The sequence below is a fragment of the Dermacentor variabilis genome, chromosome 4 (genome assembly GCF_050947875.1).
Source record: "Dermacentor variabilis isolate Ectoservices chromosome 4, ASM5094787v1, whole genome shotgun sequence".
NCBI lineage: Eukaryota > Metazoa > Arthropoda > Arachnida > Ixodida > Ixodidae > Dermacentor > Dermacentor variabilis.
The window spans coordinates 167,102,378-167,121,325 of record NC_134571.1 but is presented as its reverse complement, the minus strand read 5'-3'; the positions used below and the strand labels follow the sequence as shown (position 1 = coordinate 167,121,325).

At 46.3% G+C, this 18,948-nt stretch overlaps 1 protein-coding gene across 1 annotated transcript in view; it reads right to left on the bottom strand.

The window, feature by feature from the left end:
- Positions 1–497: 497 nt before the first annotated feature.
- Positions 498–18,948, bottom strand: part of LOC142578053 (uncharacterized) — a 50,464-nt gene continuing 32,013 nt past the window's right edge. The window contains exons 2-5 of the mRNA XM_075687469.1: positions 16,285–16,453; positions 8,691–9,023; positions 4,590–4,740; positions 498–1,123 (exon numbers count right to left, since the gene is read on the bottom strand). Coding sequence (XP_075543584.1) covers positions 823–1,123; positions 4,590–4,740; positions 8,691–8,949 — 711 coding nt within the window. The 5' untranslated portion in view covers positions 8,950–9,023; positions 16,285–16,453 and the 3' untranslated portion in view covers positions 498–822. The remainder of the gene's footprint in view (positions 1,124–4,589; positions 4,741–8,690; positions 9,024–16,284; positions 16,454–18,948) is intronic.

Genomic DNA, 18,948 nt, shown 5'->3' with positions numbered 1-18,948 from the left:
GTAAAGCCTCTGTACTGGCGAACCTAAGTTGTCCTCACCAGCAGCTGGGCTATTTGTCGTTCTAATGGAATAGAATTGAGGTGGTGAACTGATATAGGTATGTTATAGGCCTTCAACAATCCGGAGGCTTGCATATGTTCTTGTATTGACACTGAGATGTTAAGTACAATGAACTACGTAAATATTGGAGGTCCGTGTGCCTCAAATAAACGTTTGTCGTGAGTGTACCGCAGGTGTCCATTCTTTCTCTCCAAGCATTTGCAGGAGACAGCGTTTACTCTCTGGCACGCCAAGGCATGTTGCATGCTTTTCAGTAACTTTTAGACAGGCTCAGGTTGAACTGGGATCAAAAATGAAATGTTTCTAATGCCCAACCATAGCTCGAAAGACAATTTTTTTCGAAGAACAAGTGGAAAATCGGATAAAAAATACGAATTTAAATATGTTTAGTCCGAAGAACACTGCAAGCAGGAACAGGAGATGGGATTGAGAGAAGAATAGAAAACTGAATGTTCTTTGCAAAAGTCGCTTTATTCCTGCTCACATTGAGTTTCGATACTGTGGGCGAATGAGGACTCGCATTTCTCTTTTTCAGAAAGCTCTAGGCGCATGCGCCTTTATCGTGACCCATGGATTATCGGTGGTTTCAATACTTAGCGATGTTGTGCGAGCGTATGAACGTAGTTATGACGCGCGCAACCGGAGCTTAATCAACAAAGGTTTTTACTCGTAAGAACTTTTTCTGATTGGTCCGCGGCCATCGCTAATGATATGCTTGCTGTCTCTATTGGACTGTTATTGTTCTCACGAACTTTACTGGTGTCAGAACTTTTTGTGAATGCGGACGCCGGTGTGGCCTATAGATCTACCCAGTATTTTTTTTTTGTGCGTGCGTGCCTGGTAGACGCGCAGCTGCGTTGTCTCGTAGTAGGCAGAGTGCACGACGTCGAGGCTGAACGCTACGTGAACGCCGTGGGTCAGCGACAAGGTGACGGCCGCCCTGAGCTGCGACGTCGGGTCCGGCGCCGTGAGCACAACCTGCAGGGGGGCGATGTCGATCTTCAACGATTCAAGCATGGCTGCCAGCGACACGTCCGGGGACAGCAGGAAGCGATGACAAAACCTGCAGTCGACGACAGCGCAGTTCCGGGAATATAAAGTAGCGGAAAAGTTTTTTTTTTCTTCTGCAAGAGCGATTAGGAAGAACAAGGGAAGCCTTCATTGCATACACAGAGGAAGTACCAGAATAATTGAAAGAAAAAATAACAGAATAAGGTGAACCGTTTGGATGGACTCACGAGAAAAAAATGGGCACTGATGGCGTGGGCTGTCGGATCATGATGCGTGTTCAAGCTTCGATCTAACTGATGTCTTGTAAAGACTTGGTTTTAATGAGACTTGGGCTAAGGAAACGTTTTGACGAGAAAAGTAAGATTGTGGTGTGTATTTTCTATCATGTAACCAGTGTACTCAATTATTGCCATAAAAAGCCATCAAGTATGTGTACACCTAGATTTTGTTTTGAGCAAAAGTGAAAATGGGCCAGTTGTTATGGAAGCATAGCTAAATTCAGAGCGCGAACTACTGGGATACAAGCTAAGGCACAAGAAAAGACAGGCGACGTTGCTACTTGCAACTGAAAGTTTATTCGGAAGGTTAGAGATTATATGAACCCGACATGTCCTATGTCATCATGTGCCATCAAACGCCATAAAAAATAAACGAAAAAAATAAAAAGGACTATTTATCGATGTTAGCTTGCAAAAAAAAAAGAAAAAAAATCCGCGTCCTATGTCGTATCTCTAAAAGATATTTCAGGGTCATGAAGCTCTATAGAGGCATGACTTACACACCCTGCCGCCCTTTTCTCTATCCCGTGAGCCTCTACAACATTTGTTGTTCGATCTTTGTGCCTATAAAGAAACGTAGTTCTATAAAACTTGGGGGCGCATTTACCTTGGGAGTTGCCGTCTCTTACGTGCATTGCGAGACTTGTGTGTGCCGTCCCTTTTGCGGACAATTTAGTTTTATGCTCAGCTTCAGTGGTGTATTCTGTGCCTTTCTCGTGTGGAAAAACATATGTGGGCCAAACTGACTAATGGCTTAACACTAGGATGAAAGAGCATTCGAATTCCACGAACCTTGCAATTCCACCTTCCAATGCACATAAGCGACTGCAGCTCCCAAGGTAAATGCGCACCCAAGTTTGCTGATACTACAGTCCTTTATGGGGCACAGAGATCGAGCAGAAAAGTTGTACAGGCTCACGAGATAAAGAAATGGGGGCAGGGTGTGTCAGTCATGCTTCTATAGTGTTTCATGACACTGAAATATCTTTTTTAGCTGCGACCTAACACGTAGAAATTTTTTGGCGAGCTAAGGTCAATGGTCACTTTTGTTTTTATGTTCTTTTCGTTTTTTTTTCGTTTTTATGCCGTTTTATGACGCTTGATGACATGTCGGGTTTACATAACCTCTAACCTTCCGAATAAACATTCAGTTGCAAGTAGCGCCGTCTCCTGTCTTGTGCCTTAGCTTGTGTCCCAGTAGTTCGCGCTCTGAATTTAGCCATCTTTTTTTTGAGCTGATGGACGTCGACTGGGAGCCATTAAGATTATACGAAAATCATTTTGTCATGAACGCTCTCGCGAGACACCATTTTTGCTTTATTAACAATCAAGTTCATTCATTAGTTACAACACAATGAAGAAAAAATTCACAGAGTCTCTTATGTTATCCCTAAGACGACTTGAAGGCGAAAGCCCAAGTGCCGGTGCATAAAAGATGGGCATATGACGTATACCTCCGCCTTAATTCGCTTAATCATCCCTCTTAATTCGCTTACTCATTGTCTTAATGCGCTTAATCATCCCATTTAATTCGCCTAGTCATACCGTTTAATTCGCTGACTGTACATCGCTTAGTCATCCCTCTCAATACCAAAGGTCGAAGTTTCGACTCCCATCCAAGGTCATAGGCACGAGTGCCTAAGCAACTCTACTCTAATTAACCGTGCTTCAATTAACTTCCCCTTCATTAACACCTAAGGACATGGGTTTCACACCCACCGATTTTCGAGGGTTCGTAGCCTTTTTCACTTTTCGTGTCGTCAACATGTTTTCACTCAAGGTTGACTGACCAATGAGACCTATAAGGCTTTCGCCTTAATAACGACAAGGTCCGATCGAATCGCTGCACAGTCATGCGGGTAAGTTACTCCAATGTAAACATAACTCTTTCGCAAATAGCCTATAATAGTTGAATAAACGTGTGAAGATATGTCATTAATGTGAATAACGAATAAAAATAAAGGCGTTGAAGCAGCTCAGTATAGAATTCCTCTGCTGCTCCTATTATATAACCAGAATTACGAATGAGGTTGCCCTGCTTATATTTTAGTAACTAAATCTTGTTCGCGCCATTTACAATTAGGTCTCCTCAGTGCTTATTTCACGCTTCCTCCCTCACTGCCTTATCAGTCTTTTTATCGTTATCATTTAGGATGTCAGTGTTTTTCCTCTTGTTGATAAGTTTTAATACCTCTGCGGACTGAACTCATCTTTGGGGCTGGAGACTCTCATGCGCTGTAATTCTTTATTGGTCCTTTGTTGCATGATAACTGTTTCAAACAAGAAGATGGAACGACGGAACTTGCGGGAGCTTGACGCAACTACAGGTGAAAAGAAACGATATTCTGCTTCGTCAGGCGATAAAAAACTTTAAAACCTTTCTTTTTGGACAATGTCTGAAGGTATACCGTAAAAAAACACTCAATTTTTAGTGAAAGGACGGTAAATGATGATAATTTGCTCTAAATTTTGTCTTTATCGTGTTTTCAACTGTTCCTATACCACCTTATAAGTAAACTATAGCTTCAGATAACCTACTGGGGTGGCGAATGAATGGTCGGAATGTGAATAGAGAAGACACCCCGATGGTCTAAAAATGCATCAGATCTCAATATCCACCTTAACTTACAAAGGCAGCTTCAATACAGAGAGGTGGCTCACTAATAGGTGCATTGGCATATATCTAGAGGTAGAGATAAATGGGGCGCAAAATAGGGCGCGGTGTCGGCCATCGAGTCATTTCAGCAGAGCAATTATTCAGTGGACGATCGATTAGTAGTCCCTAAGACTCTAAAAATGAAAAGTCGTTAGGGTGTCTAAAAACTCGCTATATTTACCGACTTACTCGCTAAGTTACCTACGTCGTCATCCACTAAGTGAAGAAATATCACTTAGGTCTGAGTTTCAATTCAAAGGAACTGCTTACAGAAACATATAACGTCGGATTCCAGAGCAGTCGGTATGTCAACTAAGACTATATAGCAACTATAATTTGCGTGCGCTCACATATAACACAAATTTAACTCCGCCCGCTTCGCCATCTCCCGTACATCTACACTCGCTGAAACTCGCCACGCATGAATTGACTGCTATAGCACATTTCGCGGAAAACAGGTTCAGCGTAAAGAATCTTGAAGCGGCCAATATAAAGGACGTTTTTTTTTGTTTGCAGTTATTTTGCGTCTTTCAAACCGGTTCCTAGGGCTCGGAAGGATATGCAAATTGAGCTGCTGCGGTCACCTGTAGAAGCTGGCCACGGCGTGCAGAGGTTTCAAATCGGTGGCTCCGTGTCCACCTTGGTGCGCGTCCGCCTCTGCAGCGCTCACGTACAGGCTGGTGTTGATGCGCGCCAGCATGAACCGCCAGTGAGCGTCCAGGAAGTCGTCGCTCGCTGCAGGGTAAGCGACCAATTAAGCCGCAGGGGCGCAGGTCGGAAATAAGCTCATTAGGAATCGTAATTACAGCGAGGTGTTGCAGCGCGGCTATATCGTTCATCATGCCAGCGTCGCTGACGTGAGCGCCGATCCGCCGCAGTGGCACATGCAGTGGCCATGGCGTCGTGCTGCTGAGCTCGTGGTCGAGGGTTCGATCCCGGCCGCAGCGGCCGCATTCCAATGGAGGCGGAATGGAGACGCGCCATAGTGTACCGTGCGTCTGGTGCACGTTAAAGAACCCCCAGGCGGTGAAAATTAGTCGGTAGCCCCCAGTACGGCGTGCCTCAATCGCACAGTGGTACTGATATACGTAAAACTCCAGAGGTTTTAATGCGTGAGCACTCGGAGTGTCAGTGGACAAGAGTATGAGTGTGAAGTGGGGAAAAGTGGTCCTATAGTGTGAGAGTACATATATATATATATATATATATATATATATATATATATATATATATATATATATATATATATATATATATATATATAGAGAGAGAGAGAGAGAGAGAGAGCAACTGTCGTTGCTCTGCTGCGGACCACCGTCAGCTGCACGTCGCTCCTCGAAGAGCCTGGAAGTCCGTCGAGTGAGCTCCCGAACAACATTTAGCGATTGAGGTGAACGCCATTGTAAGCATGATTCCGGGACTTCGAAGAAGTGAGGCGTAACGCTAACGTATTTCTCTCGCATTTACCGCTAAATCACCGATGCCCGCCACGACACGCCCTGTCGCGCCCATTGGTCGCGGCCGAGACGAGCGCACTCTAAGATTTCCGCATCTCGGGCACTCTACCTTTTTGCTCTTTTTACTAATTCAACATTTGTTAATTTTGTACTAAATGATGTAATAATAGGAACACAATTGTACTACCAGTTCCTCTACGAAATGTCTGGCAACACATACATTTAGTTTTATTCGCACGGCAGGCTTCGTAGAGATAAGCAACCAGAATTATTCCAGGGAATGCGAACCGCGTTTTACCAATTTTGCTTTCTTCGCTGGCTATAGACCACGTTCTGTTAGGCGTGCTATCAACTGTGAAGAGCATCAGGACAGTTAAAAATTTAATTAAATTGTGGGGTTTTACGTGCCAAAACCACGATCTCAGATGAGGCACGCCTTTGGGAGGGAATGCGGAAACTTGGACCCCCTGGAGTTCTTTAACGTTCATTTAAATAAAAGTACACCAGTGTTTTCGCATTTCGCCCCATCGAAAGGCGGCCGCCGTGGCCGAGATTCGATCCCGCGACCTTGTCTTAGCAGCCCAACACCAAGCCACTAAGCGACCACGGCGGGTTTTACCACAGATTGCGCATACAAGCAGCGCGTAAAATAGGAGACATCGCGGGGAACAACATTTAGCGCTTGAATATGAAGCGACATTTGTTAGAAGAAGCTTAAACGTTACGGGTGTTCCCGTGAGAAGTGTCAAAATTAAGCCAGTGATTTAAGAAAAAAAAGTTCATATTTGCTCGAAATGACTAAACACAGTGGCGGGCACCAGAAATTATCTGGTAATCGTCAATGAGATGATGCATTTTGAATGTTTTTTGTGATTTACTTTTGCACAGATATTGCAGCCGCTGAATCGCCGCCGCCAACTATCAGAGCGGAGTTCTTAGGCGCCCGTTGAGCATCGGCCTCCCTCGGCGTCGGCGGCGTCCCTCGGCGTAACCGCGCGAACGAGCACAGTGAGGGATGAACGAGAGAACGCGGAGCGCAGCAGGGGATGAAAGATGGCGATAGGGAAGACAGCGTGAGGAGGAAAGCGGAGGAGGCGGGTGCAGCGGTACCATGAGGGGTAAAGCGGAGGAGTAGGGCATGGCGAAAGTGTGAGAAGAAAAGCGCAGTGCCATAAAGACGGGCTCTGCGGCAATGATCGCTATGAGTTGGCTCCAGAACAGCGCGCCGTCGTCTGTTTACCGAGGGCATGCGGCGAGTGCGATACCATATTGGAAACAAAGCGCTGCATTAGCGGAGGTCTGTCTGCGGCGGCTGCTGTGAATCGCGCCCACGTGTCACCGACGTGCTGCCTCTCGCGATCTTCCGATTAACGAGACAGTCGCGCCACACTTCGCTCCGTTTGCAATGCGTCGCTCGAGAGAGATTGGCCACGCCTGCCAACACATCGCGAAATGAAAACATTTAGAGCAGCGCTCAAATTTTGCATTAAGGAGTATCGTAATCGTCGATGAATTTTTTTTCATCTGATATTCACCGACAGAATTTTGAGATTGACATAAGTTTTGAGACATTTGTCTCTCATCATGCGAGAAATCACATTGGCGCTCTTGGTTAGTTACAAAGAAAGTCTTGCTCACTGTGTGCGAGAGATTACATAGAGCGCCAATCTATTTGATATGTGATTTTTGGGAGGAATTTCTCAACCTTTGTCTGAGGAACGCTATAGCTGTCGCACGTTATGACCAAATTTTAATGAGAAAAATGAATCAGCCAGAATCGAAACTCTTCCCTGTCGTTTTTGAGAGGTGTGATTAGCCGCATTCGTTGCCAGAACATGAGATACCCTCACGCATTATCATCGTCAGTGTTTTGCAATAGAGAAACTTCCAGCATTTTCGTGTTAATGAAGGCACAATTAGTACTGGTTAATAAAGATACTTTTTAATATCATTACGGCCAGAATCACAGTGCAAGGTTCCTAGAGGGAAATTGAAAATGTGACCAAATTTTTTGCGAAGCGTTACAGTTTGCGTAGCTCTTGTTTCCGTGCTTAAAGAAAGCACGCAGATGCTATTAAAAAGTTGCCATGACACGTAAAACATAGCTACGCAAACGCTAACGCGTCGCAATTGTAGGGGTGGCACTTTCATATGAACCCTGGAAATTCGTTGTATTGATATTGTGGCCTTACTCACTAATTTAACGTTTGTTAATTTAGTACTAAATGATCTATTACTAAGAACACAATTGTATTACAAGTTCCTCTACGAAATGTCTGGCAACATATACATTTAGTTTTATTCGCACGGCAGGCTTCGTCGAAAAAAAGAATATGCAGATCCCACGCACTGTGGGAATCAATGTATGCGAAAGTTTGTCCGCTGTTTGCGTTCATTGACGTTATTTGGCGGTGATATTCCGACGGCACACGATAGTCGTGACGGGATGTGAAATGTTACCTTGCCTGCTCCGCCCGACGCTTTATGCGAGCCTTCGTCTCGTCGGCACTATGTGCACGCTTCGGTGGCATTCCGGGTTGTAGCTCACAAAACTGCCTCCTCTCTCTCTATTCCCTCGCTAATACTCTCCCCACCTCCTCCTCCTGCTGTTGTTGCTATTGCGGGTGAGCACAGAGACACGCGCGGGCAGCTTCTGCACAACATTCGTGAGGGCTCACGCCTGGTTACGGCGTCCAGAGGGCATTGTGCAGATGCGACGCGGCGTAAATCTTCGCACAAACGTCTCTGCTCTCGTGCACTAAGGCGATAGCGCTGAGGGCCCTATGTCGCAGAAAATCCGGTGTTGACGCCGCGGGCATCGCAACTATCATTCTTGTACCACAACCGCACAGGCCCTCTACGTGGCGCATACATAGTCTTAGATTCTTTACAAAGTTACTCCTCGGAATTTTGAGAATTGCAGCTCATAAACAAATGTCATGAAACAAAACACCGACAGCGCATGCCTTTTATGTTTTTGTGACACGGCCACGGCTCGACCACGTCCCGGCGTGGCCACCATTAGTGGCGTGCGTCTCAACTACGTCCTGACGTGGCCGGCGTTACAGCAGCAGCCGCAGCAGTGGCAAAGACGAAGGAAGAGGCAAACAAAGCCTCGCTTTAAAAAAAAAATTACGTATTCCATGTTAGCTTGGACACAACATATACTGATCACATAACGTTCTGCAGGGCGCTCTGGGGGGACAGACTTTCCGGCGCCGTCCTCACCCATAACCACAGCTGCGTTGGCGTCGTCTTTGGGTGCGGCGGCGGCGTCTCGCTCCCAGCGGCGGCAGACGTGCCCGTAGAAGTCCTTGCAGGGGTCCACCCCGACGTCGACGAAGCGCTCGAGGTTGCGGGCGGCGTTTCGACAGTTGGAGGACGAGCACCGCGTCAGCACCAGCGGTTCCTCGACGCGCACGAAGATCAGGATGAGCACGGCGAGCGAGAGCAGCAGCATGACGACGGCCACCAGCGCCATGAGCATGTGCTGCTGGCCCCCGTGCCACGCCAGGGCAGACCGGGTGCGCTGAGTGATCTCGCGGATTGTCGTGGCGCCGACTGCACGAGCAGAGCGTGCGGTGAGTGCGAGGCTGATTTCATTCGCTCGTAACACGACAACGATTAGCCGGCCGGCAGAGCGAACGCAGTGTCAACGAGGGTGGCAATGTGGGCCTGTTGGTTGTTCATCGTGGAATGGCATGTAGTGTAGCGCAGCAAGAAAATAAATAAATAAATAAATAAATAAACATGGACGCAAGAAGAAACGGAACACAAGCGCCAACTTTCAGCAAGGAAATTAGATTTCGAGATCGGTTGTACTTATGCATACGCAAGACCATGTGCATAGTGATATCAGTGATACTGCGGTATAGCTTAGGGAAACTGATATCACGGTGCACGTCGTCTTTTGTACGTATAGGTACAACCGATCTCGAAATAGAATTTCGTTGCTGAAAGCTGAATGAATGTGTGGTTTTTATCGGCGCAAGGGCCAGCTATGGCCAAAAAGCGCCATGCAAGTGTTAGTGATTTCGTAGTGGAGTTATGAATTCTGTGAAGTTGATGTGACGTGGCTGTAAAGGGGCCTAAAATATAGTCACTGTAAAGTGCGTAAAATGTACGTGTAATAAAATTATGGTGGTGACAAATGACGTGTAGTATGAGCATTAAGGTGCATTGTAAAATAATGATACGATATAAAAAATGCATAGGCTTCTAAAATTAACTAGAGCACCATGGCCTCGTTAGAGCCCTTGAGACACAAGGGCCTGGAGGCACGTGCTATATAAAACAACTATCATAGCGGCATCCTCTGGAGAGAGGATGCGCTACGAATTTATTGGGCTCATAACATGTAGGACAACCTCATTTAAAAAATTGAGGACTGCTTTGGTGTTGAAAAATGGTTCTTTACCAAGAAACATAGCTGGGTGAAGAGGTATGCAATAACGATATGCAAGAGGAAAATGCTTCTTTCTTTCAGGTTCGGCTTTGCGACACTTCAAGAGGACGTGGAGGACGGTCAGCCTCTTACCACATCGACCACAGTTTGGCGGTTCATTTCCAGTAAGCAGAAAATTGTGTGTACCAAATGTGTGCCCTATTCTGAGGCGGCAGAATAAGACATCTGTTCGCCGTGATTTTGTTGGGGAGGGCCAAAAACCTAGCTGTGGCTTTATAACGTGAAGTTTATTGTTTATTTCTGCGTTCCACATGCATTGCCAGTGTTGTCGCAGTTTCTTACGCAAGAAAGGCTTCAGATCTGTCACCGGGACAGCAGCTGCAGAAAAAGTGTTTAGTGGTGTGAGCGATGTGGCCATTTTATCAGCCAGTACATTACCCTCGATACCTCTATGGCCAGGTACCCACCATATTACTACATGTATATGTGATATATAAATACTGCATAAGAGGGAGTAAAGTTCAATGAATACAGGATTTTTAAGCTTTTGTAATGAAATTAACGCTTTTACGAGACTTAGCGAGTCTGTGTATACAATTGCTCTGTCGAGTTTTAATTTCTGTATATGTCTTACTGCAGACAGTACTGCATAAGCTTCTGCAGTGAAGATACTTGTTTGCGGGTTCAGTAAGTCATATATAAAAAGAGTGGGACCAACAGCAGCATAAGATGCACCAGCATGTGATTTACACGCGTCTGTGTAGAATTCGGAGCACATGTACTTCGATTGAAGTTCGCGGAAATGCATAGCGATTTCGATGTCGGGTGCGTGTTTTGTGACCTCTACAAAGGATACGTCACAGTCTATCACCTGCCATTCCCAGGGCGGTAATAGCTTAGTTGGAGGCATTAGTCGATGTTCAAGAACAGGGACATCCATTTCCATGCTAAGTTCTCTTGCACGCAGTGAGAAAGGAAGTCTCATGGAGGGTTTATTATTAAAAAAGTGTTTGACCCGTTAAGTCATTAACAGTCTTGAAACACGGATGTTCTTTATTGGAGCGCACATTGAGAAAATAGGTGAACCTGATGTACGTTCTCTGAAAATGTAGTGACCATTCGTCTGACTCTGCATATAGACTTTCCACCGGGCTTGTTCTAAATGCGCCAGTGGCCAGGCGGATACCCAGATGATGAACGGGGTCTAACATTTTTAGCGCGCTCGGTGCAGCAGAGTGATATACTACGGCACCATAATCTAATCGTGATCTAACTAGGCTCCTGTAAAGATTTAGGAGGCACCTCCTGTCGCTACCCCATGTAGTGTGGGATAGAACTTTAAGTAAGTTCATGGTTTTTAGACATTTTTCTTTAAGATATTTTATGTGTGAAATGAAAGTGAGCCTGGAGTCGAGAATAACACCTAGAAATTTGTGCTCTTTCTTGAAGGGAATTTGTTGTCCACCCAGTTCTACACAGGGATCAGGTACCAGGCCTCTCTTTCTTGTGAAGAGAACACAAGAGCTTTTGTGCGGGTTGATTTTAAATCCATTTTGGTCTGCCCACTTGGACACCTTGTTTAGGCCCTGCTGTACCTGTCTTTCACACACAGTAAGGTTGCAAGATTTGAAACCTATCTGTATATCATCTACGCAGACGGAATAAAAAATGGCCGCTGGCAGTGAAGGACGAAGTGTGTTCATTTTAACGATAAAGAGAGTGCAACTGAGTACTCCTCCCTGGGGTACACCTGTTTCCTGTATAAAAGGTCGCGACAATACGTTGCCGATTTTCACGCGGAAGCTACGATCCGACAAATAACTTTCAATTATGTTCAGCATATTTCCACGGATGCCCATCTCCGACAGGTCTCTCAAGATCCCGTAACTCCATGCCGTGTCATACGCTTTTTCCATGTCAAGGAATACCGATGGGAAATACTGCCCATGTACAAATGCATCGCGGATATTTCCTTCAATGCGCACCAGATGATCGGTTGTTGACCGCCCTTCTCTGAATCCACACTGATAAGGATCGAGCATAATGTTGAGCTCAAGGAAATGTATAAGTCTGCGATTTATCATTTTTTCAAAAATCTTACACATACAATTTATTAGTGCTATTGAACGATAACTTCATGCCAAGGAAGGGTCTTTTCCCTGCTTTAGAACAGGAACTACAATCGCTTCTTTCCATGTGGATGGGAGGTACCCTGAAGCCCAAATAGTATTGAAAAGTGTAAGAAGTGTAACTTGTGCGTCAGTATGTATGTTACTGATCATGTCATACATAACTCTGTCAGGTCCCGGTGCAGTGCTTTTACATGTGTTCAAGGCAGCTCTCAACTCGGCAATACCGAAAGGCCGGTTATACGGTTCATTCTGCCTGGACTTTCGTATGATTGGCTACGCTCTACTATTTCTTCATGTTTAAGAAAGGATTGGGAATAGTGCGTTGAGCTCGACACTTGCTCAAAGTGCTCCCCAAGTGAGTCTGCCTGATCTTGCAGTGTATCGCCCTGTGTATTTACCAGAGGGAGTGAATATGTTTGTCGCCCTCTAATTCTATTTACCTTGTTCCATACTTTGGCCTCATCTGTATAAGAGTTTATACTCGATAAAAACTTCTCCCAACTTTCTCTTCTAGTCTGTCGGCGGGTTCTCCTGCCTTGGGACTTTATTTTCTTAAAGTTGACAAGATTTTCTGCAGTGGGGGAAGCGCGTAGCAACCCCCACGCTTTGTTCTGATTCTTACGTGCGATTCCGCATTTATGGTTCCACCACGGGACATGCCGTTTGCATGCCGAACCACTTTCTTCACGTATGCATTTGGATTATTATGAAGGCTGTGAAGTACTCTACAGCAGCATCTATTCCTAAAAAAGACATGTCATCCCATGATATACTAGTTAAATTTCGGAATTTCTCCCAGTCTGCTGTGTCAATCTTCCACCTAGGAGCCTGTGGTGGATATTCATTTTCTTGAAGTGTTCTTAATAGTATGCGGAAGTGATCGCTTCCGTAGGGATTATTCGTAACTTCCCATTCGAGTTCAGGCAGTATGGACGGGGAAACTATGCTCAGATCTATTGAAGAAAAGGTATTGTTTGCAAGACAGTAATAAGTGGGTTCTTTCTTATTTAAAATGCACGCACCAGAAGAGAAAAGGAATTGTTCGACAAGTCGTCCTCGCGCATCTATACGAGAGTCGCCCCACAGGGAGCTGTGCGCATTGAAATCGCCAAGAACAGCATAAGGTGCTGGCAATTGATGTATAAACGATTGGAATTCATGTTTCGTTAAATTGTAGTGTGGGGGTATGTAAAGCGAGCAAATGGTGACGAGTTTATTTAGAAGAACAGCTCGAACCGCCACTGCTTCAAGGGGCGTTTGTAGCTGTAACAGGAAATACTTTTATGAATAAGAATGGCAACACCGCCTGATGATACGACAGCATCATCGCGATCTTTGCGGAACTTGACGTACGGTCGGAGAAAGTTTGTGTGTTGTGCTGTTAAGTGTGTTTCCTGTAGACACAGCACTTTTGGATTGTGTTTTTGGATAAGCTCTTGTACGTCATCAAGGTTCCTAAGAAGACCTCTGACATTCCATTGAATTATTTGTGTAGCCATATTGGAAGTAAATAAGTGCTGTGTGTATGGAAAGGGAAGTGATGCCTTAGGTTACAGAGCTCTTTCGAGGCCCTGTAACAGGGGTTCTGCCCTTTCTGGAGCGTTCGAGGGAGCCTCGACGCTCCTTAGGCGTTTGGTGCGCCTTGAGGACAGGTGTAGTGTCCATTGCCTCTTCTGAGGCGCCGGACACGTGCTCTTGCGAGCGAGAAGTTACAAGGGAGAGTCCTGCCTTGGAGGGCAAGACCCCTGCGCCCACCAGCCCGGAGGTCGATGGGGCATTCTGCGGGATTTGGCTGCACCGGCTGTTGCCAGCGCTGGAAGGGGCCGGGGTGGTTGGGGCAGCCTCGGCTGCGGCCACCTTCGGGGTCGATGATCCCCCTTGCAGTGTTGACGGAGCTGCGCTAGCTGCAACCGCCGCAGGGGCAGATGGCGTAACTGCCGACTCACTGCTTGTGGGTCGGACAGCCGCCGGAGGTCGTTGTGACGCTGCCCCCTTACGCGCCACATCGGCAAAGCTGCTCTTAGACAGGCGTGACACCCGCCTACGTGCCTCTTTGAAAGATATGTTTTCTTTGACTTTGATTGTCACAATCTCTTTTTCTCTTTTCCAGGACGGGCAGGCGCGCGAGTATGCGGCATGGTCGCCATCCCAGTTGACACAATGTGGAGTGTTTTGGCACGTTTCGGAGGAATGTTCGTTGTCACTACACTTGGCACAAGTCAGCCGGCCTCGACAGTTCCGTGAACTGTGGCCGAAACGTTGGCACTTAAAGCATCTGAGAGGATTGGGAACGTATGGCCGAACACGAAGTTTGATATAACCAGCCTCGATGGACTCGGGAAGGCCACTTGAGCCGAAAGTGAGTATCAGGTGTTTCGTCTTGATCTCTTTTCCATCTCTCCTCATCTTAATTCGTTTAACATTGATAACATTCTGGTTACTGAAGCCCTCCAAGAGTTCAGCCTCAGTGAGCTCCATTAAGTCATCGTCAGAGACCACACCACGGTTGGTGCTCATCGTGCGGTGCGGGGTTATAATTATTTGGGTTTCCCCAAATGACACTAGTGTTGACAATTTTTCATATTGTTTTTGATCGCGGAGCTCCAAGAGGAGATAACCGCTTGAAATCCTCGACGCCTTATATCCAGGACCAAAGGCTTCAGTCAGCGACTTCGAAACAAGGAAGGGTGAAATAGTTCTTACTGGTTTATCTGGTTTTGCAGAGTGGATGACATGGAAACGCGGGAAGGATTCTTTTTGGCGGCCAAAAAATTGGAAGGCTTCATCGGTGCGCCCTCTATTCTGAGGGCGATCAGGTAGTGGAGGGAAAGAAGTCGCCATGAGTGGACGTGTAGTTTTCGGCAGCAACGCCAGCCACCCACCATGGAGTCCAACAATGGGACGCTGCAGGGCCTGAAAAACAGGGCCTGCAAACGCCAGCTGTACGTTGCCACTATAACCCAATATGACATAACCAAGGTTGGCTACTCACACGAGGTTAACCCTTGCCGCCAAGAAGAAGGAAGTAAATAGAAGAGAGAAGGAGACAGGAAAAGTGGAAAGTAAGGGAAAGACGAAGGTTGTAGGAAGAGAAAGACAGGAAAAGGCGACTGCCGATTTCCTCCAGGTGGGTCAGTCTGGAGGTGCCGTCTATGTGAAGCTGAGGCCGAAGAGGTGTGTTGCCTCCGCCGGGGGGCCTTAAAGGTCCGAGCACCCAGCATCGGCTCAACCCCCAGGATCCCCTTTTCCCCAGACACGGCTAAGCCGCGCACGGCTACACGCGGGAGGGTCCAACCCTCGTGTGCTCAGGTACGTGGTGTCGCAACACACCGAACGCCTGCTGACGCAGACGCCCTTGCGGGGGTTGCTGAAAGTTAGCACCTGTAGTACATTTCTTTTTGCGTCCTCTTTCTTCTGGTCTACACTACGTGCCATTCCACGAATACGGAGCCTTCGAGATTAATAGAACTGTATTCAGAACAGGCCGTTCAACTTTCGGAATCGAGTATAATGCCATGAATGTGGTCCCGTCCCTCTGTGTTGAGGTTGTTGGAGTGGGTATTCATCAATTATTAATTAATTATTTCATTAATTCAACTTACATATACGGTAGTCTTATGTTGGCCGATCGCGAGGGTGGATACATACAGTTCATTACAATTCACTCAATATTCATGCCGGAGTTGAAATATCACACAATAACAGAAAAAAGAAAACATAACTTACACATAAAAGTTACAGGAAGACCAGAGTTTACAGAGTTTCAACAGATTTAACACCATAAACTCGCTCACATCCTCAAGGAAAGGTTCAGAATTTCGAACTAAAAACGCAGAACGGGCTTAAAGAAAATCTGCAGTTCCTAAAACAAAACGAGAATTGTAGTGCAATAAAACTAATATGTCAATACATACCAGGAAAAGGAAATTGTACGTACTACAATGGTTGTATGCTGCGAGCGGAAATACAAACACTACAAGGGCAGACATTTAGCAGCTTTTCGAGACATTTGACTGGCTTTCTGTGATACCACCTCGTTAACAAAAGAAAAGTTCTCACTTTAGTGCTAGAGTGCCGATGCTAATAAAACACTGCAAGCATATTCATAGGATTCCGAAGCAACCCACAACATTAAATGTCTGAATGTGCCCTTTTGCTTTGACCATTACGCTTTTTTGTACCGTTGTCATTTACTAATGTCCGGCGGCGATGGTACCTCGGACAATACCAATAAACCAATGCTAAGGCCCAACCAACACCAATTCATAAGAAAGATGTCGCTCACATCTGACAAATGACTTGCGGCGGTCCCTGTGGCTGTCGGTGGCGTTGTCGTTTGCCGATTGCGGAACTGAGGCAGCGAGCGCGCTCGTCTCCGCAACTTGGGGCTCCGCGCCGCAATCGTAGGTCGGCTGTGACCAGCGGTCCCATGGGGCCGTCTCACCTAGGCGCTCCTGAACAAAAGAAGAAAAAGAATCTTCATACGATACATCTGCTAGTGTTTATATGCGTCAAATAGTCGTGCAAAAGAAAAAAAAGAATTATGCAGACAAACTGTTTCTGCTGTCGCTGCTTAAAGGGCCCCTCACAGGTCTGGCCATTTTGAGCTGACAAGCGCAAAGCATACATCGTGCGATAACGATCGTGTCTACAATGTATTACATTGCTAAGTGCCGCGGAAAGATCTGACTTTTGAAACCGAACGCCGTCTTTCCTTCTCGCGGCCGCTGCGCTCCAAGCCGGATGCTGACGTAGTCGTGCCCCTGCGCCTACGTAGTCGTGTCCGCAGTGTGACGTTGCTCGTGGTGACACGTGACTTCGAAAATTATTCAAGACAACATCTGTTATCTGTGAGATCTGTTGCTTGAATTGACGAATTGAAGTTTAGAGAAATAATAAAACACAAACGGAATGTCTGCATGTTTTTGTTTTACTTCGCACCGAAGCAAGATAGATGTAGTTCCGCTTCATCTACTTGTTCCCACGGTCGTGCGCTCACGTGCGCAGGTACCGAAACTATGCCATTTTCTACCGTGTTCCATGCGTGATCGTACTTTGCGAACCTGTCGTGGTTGCGCAGTGGCTATGATGTTGGGCTGCTGAGCACGAGGTTGCGGGATTGAATCCTGGCCACGGCGGCCGCATTTCAATGGGGCGAAATGTGAAAACACCCGTGTACTTAGATTTAGGTGCACGTTAAAGTACCCCAGGTGGTCGAAATTTCCAGAGTCCTCCACTACGCCGCGCTTCATAATCAGAGAGTGGTTTTGGCACGTAAAACCCCATAATTTAATTTTTTTTTATCATGCTCTGCGATCAACTTGTTCTGCCTCAGTATTCGTGTAGCACTGAATTATACCACTAGTCATGTGTCCTTGCGCACAGCGCGCTAAATCGTGCGCTGCGCGAACTAGACAACAGCTCGACGCCGTCAGCGGAAAAGCGTATCGCTGAGAGAAAAGGGAGGAGAAAAAAAATGAAAGTCATCATGCGTCATGTGATCCTCGAGATCCGGTATGGAAGAACTCAGGGGTGGAATTCTCTTTCGTAGGCTAGACCGGGCGAGTGGAGAGAGCGTCTTGCCTGACTGTGGAGCCCGCCTGCTGAAATCATGGGTTCGCGGCAATGAAATATTTGTCTCGGCTGTTAATGAGCCGATTTGAAAAAAAAATTACGGCAGAACGCTCCCCAGAGGACACGTAACAACTACCAGCGTATAACCAAAATTTGCTATGGAGCCCTTTAAAACTAGTGCGTTTTGTATAAAACTTCACGAACAGTCAAATTCTGCACTGAGGTATTCGGAAAAGTATTGTGTCATAATCCCTTCCTTTGACAGCAGTGGTTGCAGCTGTTCCGACTGTGTATTGACCTGTATCCCTATTCCACACAGGAAGTGGTGTGCTTCGTTGACCAGCGGGAACTGCCATCAGTGTCAAAACGTACATGGATGACATCGCGGTGACTCATCGGCGGCCTCCAGCACCTCTCGATTGGACACGTTACTTAAGGTGGCATCACCGAGCTGCGCTGTTCATTTGGCAGCAGTAGTTGCAGCTGATGCAGACTGTGTATTGACCTGTAACTGCATTACACACAGGTTTATACTTGACACTCTTTTTAGGCTCCAGTTTCTTATTGTTCTACTTCACCTACTGCTGCCCTTCTGATATTGTGCGATTTTGTGATGCCTAGTAACGCAGAGTTGGCAAAGATGGTCGAGGCACTTCGTGACGAAGTCAAAAGTATGCACCAAATCATGAACACATATAACGAGCTGTATGAATCTGTCAAGACTAGCAACGATAGTCTCGCCAATGAAAACAAAGCCTTGAAAGCAGATGATAAGTTGTTTGTTGAACGCGTGTATCCTGTAGAGCATTATTCGCGCATCAATAACATAGAAATCCGGGTTGGGCTGCTCAATGAGGGCGTAAGTTGAATGGCAGTCGTGCAGGCTATTGGTGAGCAGATTAGCCGCCCTTCATTGACATTGATAGTGCACATCGCATCGCTCCTAAACAAGGAGATAACATAATTGCCCGCTTCTGCTCGAGGTCAAAGCATACCGATTTTCAGGCAATGATAGAAAACCGCGACTCACCACTGAATTAATCGGGATCACACAGAGAATGCCTAGATCAGTATACGATAATGATCATTCAAGTCGAAAAAAGAAACGACTGCTAGCCAAGACGCCTGCGCTGAAAAAAAGAAAGGCTGTAAGGTCCTTTAGAGACACAGCTGCACAATCTAGGCAAGAAAAACGAACAACAGCCGTGCTTTCCGGATCCCTGACATGGATGAACTGACAGTTTTCATGTAGTCCTTTCCTACCAGCATTTTGTGTTCTTGTTTTTTTTGTCATAACTACCAGCATGTTTTCTTTTCAACAGGCTAACGCTTTATTGCGAGGAAGGTCATCAGCGCTGTCATTTAAACATATGCA